Genomic DNA, 6,000 nt, shown 5'->3' on the forward strand with positions numbered 1-6,000 from the left:
GTACAAAAATGTGCTAATTATAGGATATATACAACTTCTGAAATTTGAGTAGTGTGGTTGTCAATCATGGGTAGAATGGCGAATGTTACATATATTTAAGGTGATCATTTAAAGCAGCCTTTGACACGGCGTAAGACCTGTAAAAACCCAGACTTCCATTTTTGTTTCATCTTAAACTTTTATTTAGTAAACTATTATTTCTTTTACGTGTTTTACTTTTTTTCATTTTATTTTATGTCATAATTTAACAAAACAAATATAACGAATATATAAAACGCCAATTTCGTAAAATACTACTTCAAGGGCGCTTCATTATGATTTAATAGGATAAAAGGAGATACGCAATTTTTTAAATGACATAATTACTTGACAGGATTTTTTTGTTTGTTCCAGGAATATCAGAAGTAGACAGTGTGACGTTTACATTTCCGTCGTCACCTCTTCTGACGCAGGTGCGCGACGTGCCCGCCAGTTCGCAGTGCACGCGCGATTCGTGCTCGAGTGAGGACACGTGCGAGTGCGTGCACGTGCGCAAAATACCACTGGGAAACACGGTGGAACTCATACTAGTCGACCAAAGTAAGTATTTGTTTGTAAATTTTAAAAAATAATATTAATCGTTCATTTCTAGTTTTTTCACCCTATTTAAACATTCTTCTTTCTTACCCTTATCCGCACCCAATGTACGTAGGGCACTGCATCACTAATATTTATTTTCACCCCCCCCTGGGAATCGAACCCGGGACCTCCGGCACGTTAGCTTAACATGCTAGCCACTACATCACGGAGGCGGACTAAATTATCTATTTTAAACTAACGAAACAAAATTTATATTCAGTTTTTGGTTTTGATATTAAAATGAAAATTAAATAATGTTTACAAAAAGTGTATATACTGTATTAATTACAAATTTAAAGAAATAGCTACTGTAGAACGGGGCTACTTGAACTTTGATGTGTTACTTGAGCCCAGTACAAAAAAATATTTAGATCGTGGTATCGAAGTATCGTGACAGTAAGTGTCACCTGTCAGGGAAACAATGAATCATGTCGATACTTTCGTTATTGTAGACCAAATACAGATTTAGAATTTTTTGTACTGGGCTCAAGTAACACATCAAAGTTCAAGTAGCCCCGTTCTAAGGAACTTAGTTTTTTTTTTAAATAAATAAATTCAGCAAAATATAAAATCGAAATAAATTTACGTAATTTGTGTCTATCATTTAGTCTTTATAGAATGAATAAAAAAGTTTTGGAGCTATGACAAATGAGTTTCTTTGTACGTCTCTTGTTACTTCATCCTTAGTTTTGTACACTTTCAAATCTTCAAGACCTGGGCGATGATTGATTGTTGACGGCATAGCGTGGGTAACCCAAACCGTACGTTCTCGGAGGTGAAGTCGCATAGTTTAGTTAACATCATTTTATTTTATCTTATTTGTCCGGAAATTGTACAGCTTAACATTAAAAAAGTATGTAATAAAAAATAGTTACATTAACAATAATAAACATTACATTGCGTTGACAAAAATAGTTACATTAATAAAAATGAGCTCACAACTATTGAAAAATCAAGAGGTTATATTTAAAAAAAGAGTGAAGGATTGTGTGTGTGAGGAAGAGAGGGGGAGGTTTTTTTTTAAAAGTATTTCAGTACCTAAAAATAAAAAAAAAGTAAAAACGGAATGCTCATTTAAATACTTGAAAAAGAGGTCATCACAGTCGATGCTATAAGCAACACATTTTAAAAAAAGAGAAATATTTGTGTTTTTATTATTTACACAAATATTTCAATTTCATACTATTTTTGTGAGCCTAAGCGGCTCATTATTATAAATAGGTATCAAATTGTGGTAGCGTGGGCTCGAACCGAGAAACTCTGACCTATGAGTCCGCGACACTAACCACGGGACCACAACCCGACACTTTTCTTGATTTTTTTTTATTATTTACACTACTAAACATGGTTTATCGAAACATTTGACATAAATTATGTTTTAAACATGTTTTCATATAAATCATGTTTTGTATCGGCCGTACATGTACGGCCATAATCCTTTGGAGAAAGTTTGGTATGGCCGTACGTGTTGCTATTCCCGGATAGGTTAAGGTGGAAAATAAGAAAAATTCATAATATTTTATCACATAAAAATTTATATCCATATGATATATAAATAAAACTGCGAATACTCTGCATCTAACATTGAAATGGTATTGGCATCATAAAATCCGTCCAGATTCAAATTTACTGCCATTGAAGGACATATTTTTAATTTATTTTTAAAATCGTAAAAGAAAGTTGAAATTTGCATATTTATTAAGCATTGTACGAAACCCACACGCATTACGAAACTTTTTTAATCAATTTAATCAGCTCATTTTGCATACAATTTCAATATTTTGACAATGAGTGAGTTTAATTATCATATAAAAATTCAAATATTTTTATATAAGATAAACTAGTATCAGCGAAATGTAACTAAACATGGGTTAATAGCTAAGCTTTAGTAGATAATATTGTCAACGATAATTTAATTAGGCGAAAAAATGAATGCATTCACACTAAAATTTGCATTCAAATACATATGACTGGAAAGTGACACGAGTAATTCTTGTGAAAGTGTATTCATTTTATTTTGAGTTAACACTCATTGATTGAATCTTCAGAATTAAGAGGGTAGTCTTCCAAGGTATCATTATAGGGCAGACAAATAAAAAAGTAAAATAAGATATGTTTTAATCATGACTAAGATATATTTACAAATAATTACACTGAGCAACAATTTACAACTTTTTTTTTGTAACTTGAATGAAAATACCTGATCTGTATGCACTTTGCATAGCTGAATTAAAAAACGAAAGCAAAAAAATGAAGCACGTCAGATTTTTTTAGTTATGGATATTTTTGATTATTTATGTATGAATATATAAAAACATATAATGCTAGCGTATTCAATATTAATAAGTTAATATATTTCCACTGTTACTCCATAATTATCATTTTTTTAAAATCCCTTAGAGCTTAGACTAAAACATGTCTAGATACCAACCACTATTACGGTTTCAACGTATGTATGGGGTCCATACAATAATCAGACTTTGAATAAGAACGATTAACTTAGTCCAAATCAGTCATCAAAATTTCAGTTACAAAATCATTGTTGGCCAGTGTTATGTTACCCAGTAAGAATATTACAATAACGTTTTATATAATGGGGAAAGAAGTATTGTTTTTGTTAACATATTCGTGTAGATAATGACATTTTACATCCATGTATCTCCATATATTTTGACTTGAAATTATCTATGAAATAAGTAAGTGATACATCGCGCTTTAATAATCAAAATTATAAAAAATGAAATATAAAAAAAAACTTTTTTCAAAAATTAACATTTTAAACTCTATCTAAGAAACGTAGAATAAAGAATTATACTACAACTATCCCCTTAATTAAGAGAGGATTAATTTTACACATAATCACATGTTAAAGTGCTACCTTAATCTCACGTCTTATGGCTACTTTATGACTTGGAATTAATTGCGTACATTTGGTTTTAGGTGGTGAAGCTGATCACGTTTTCCATTTGCACGGGTACAGTTTTTACGTAGTGGGAAATAATCAATTCTCAGAATACATGGATGCAGAGACGATCGAGAAATTGGACCAAGGTGGAGAATTATTTTCGAAGAAAAATCTGGTTAATCCTGTCAGGAAGGATACAGTTACTATCCCGCAATTTGGAGCCGTGGCCCTGCGGTTCAAAGCTGATAATCCTGGATACTGGATACTTAGAGACGAGCGCTCCAATCAATGGACCAGAGGACTTGATATCGTCTTCCAGGTTGGAGAAACTTCCGACTTTGTCAGACCTCCTCCTGATTTCCCAAAGTGCGGAAGTTATGTGGGACCCCAATATTTTTTAATCTGAACAGAGACGATATTCACGATGAATTGTGACAAAAGAAAAGTGACCATTGTACACAATTTAATTCGTTGACGTAGTGATCGCTCTTTATATTCTATAATACGACAACAGTCGAATTTATTGTTCGATCGTTGTAAAATTCTGTAAATAATATGAAATAATAATAGAAAAATACAACGTCAAAATTAATAAAATTGTGAAATGCTTTTACCGATATTTTTATGTGCTTGAGACTGGAAACAATCGATAATTGTTTTATTTATTAGTAAGTGAAGTTACCATTATTTTATACTAAGGTAAAACTCGTATAAATGCGAAGTGATCTCTAGTGATAATACTGATATTGAAAATAAACATTTACCACCCACGACTGTGAAATGCATACAACGTATCAAAGTACATAAATTCCGTTTTTTCCTGCTGTATTTGTAAGATTTCAATGGAAGAGTTTCGTCGCTTGGTATTCGAGTATAACTGGTTATCGCGAAATATCTCTGTGGTTTCATTTTATAAACTGTATTGTACAATAATTTGTACCTGCACACTACTTACAGGTTCCTTGTTAAAATACAAGAAGTGAAAGTGCATTTGCATTTTTTTGTAAGAGTTCATACAAAATTAATGCGTTTCCATTAAATATACTTCCTTATTTATTGGTTTGTCGTTAACTCTGAGAAATTATATACAAAACAGCTATTTCTTACAATCACAGTTTATTAAATGCAATATTATAATTTTCATTGGCCTAAAATATCCCATCAACAGGTGTTTTTACTTTATTTTATTCATTATTCTTGAAAATATACGCAAATTTATAAAATTATTGAAAACCCCAATCAATGAATACATAATATACAGTATAAGTTTACAGTCAAAATGTTTTGAAAAATTAAACAATCTGTTCAAAATACCCAGTCTGATGATGTCAGTAACGACGAAACCCGGTGGCTGGTCAAATAAAAATAAAGTGGAAAAGCTAAAAATATTGGTTTTAATCTAATAATATATTAAAATGCAATTCCATCACGAAGTGTCAGTGGATAATATAAATCTATTACAAGCATCATTTTTTTTTGTTAAATCATGTGCTCAGGCGTTTCCTAGCATGTAAAATAATCCAGTTAGGATCTTTCAAATGAAAGGTTCTCTGTTAAATAAATACTCTTTCATTCCATACGATCCATGGCAATCGCCTGATTTAAAATATTTTTAGGTTCTCTACAATAATAATGTGATAAAGATAATGAAAATATATCATTATTAGGGTTTGATTTTACGTTTAATGAAAAACGTAAGATAAACGTTTTTTAAGGCAACTGTTGATAGGTGTGCGAGTAGAATTACATAACATAATTTGATACATTCACTCAGTGCTCTCATACTAAAATGAGCTCAGAAATACTTGTTTTTCAAATGGCCTAAAGTTGATTTATCGCATACAAAGTTATGCAAGCGTTTTTTTCGATATTCAATTTGTGAATATTATGTAATAGATAAACATGTAATATAGTTATTAATTGTTTTTGTAATATAACGATGTCTTGCCGTACAGCAACTAAGGCGCAGTAATACATTTTGAGAATTTGGGATAGGAACGCAAAGAGATGTTATTGAAATTTTCCTTTAGGTTTCGCATTTTACCACTGTGTAACATAAATTCAATACCATCGCTGCATAATTGTCTGTGGATCTCTTTGCGAGCCTCTCTGAAATACCTGATTTATGCTGTTACTGCACTTCATTGGCTGCAAATAAAACTATGCTTAATATTTTGTTCTATTTTATTAAGATTTTTTTTCTTTGTTTTTTGTTTTCGTTATTTTCTTATACTACTTTATTTATTAAATATTGTTATGGAATGTTTTTTTGAAAAAAATGTATAAAAACATATAAACTTGTTATTTTTTTTTAATTTGCCTTTATAAACTACCTAACTAACTTACTAACCATCACCCCGTTTCGCAGCAGGGGTAGGCAGAGAGAAAATAATGCCATATCAATCTGTTTTTGCAAACAATCTTCGCCTCTTCCACATACATGCATCTATTGTTCCGACTCCTAACCTGCCCACTTT

The 6,000-nt window shown here is 31.1% G+C and overlaps 1 protein-coding gene across 1 annotated transcript in view; it reads left to right on the plus strand.

Moving 5' to 3' along the window:
* The window catches only part of LOC148308275 (multicopper oxidase 3-like), a 62,062-nt gene extending 56,282 nt beyond the window's left edge, over positions 1–5,780 (plus strand). The window contains exons 4-5 of the mRNA XM_088262019.1: positions 394–579; positions 3,559–5,780. Of these exons, the coding sequence (XP_088118145.1) occupies positions 394–579; positions 3,559–3,929 (557 nt within the window). The 3' untranslated portion in view covers positions 3,930–5,780. The remainder of the gene's footprint in view (positions 1–393; positions 580–3,558) is intronic.
* The last annotated feature ends 220 nt before the right edge of the window (positions 5,781–6,000 follow it).

This window comes from Brachycentrus maculatus, unplaced genomic scaffold (genome assembly GCF_059751285.1).
Source record: "Brachycentrus maculatus isolate JH-2025_06_01 unplaced genomic scaffold, ASM5975128v1 h1tg000172l, whole genome shotgun sequence".
Taxonomy (NCBI): Eukaryota; Metazoa; Arthropoda; class Insecta; order Trichoptera; family Brachycentridae; genus Brachycentrus; species Brachycentrus maculatus.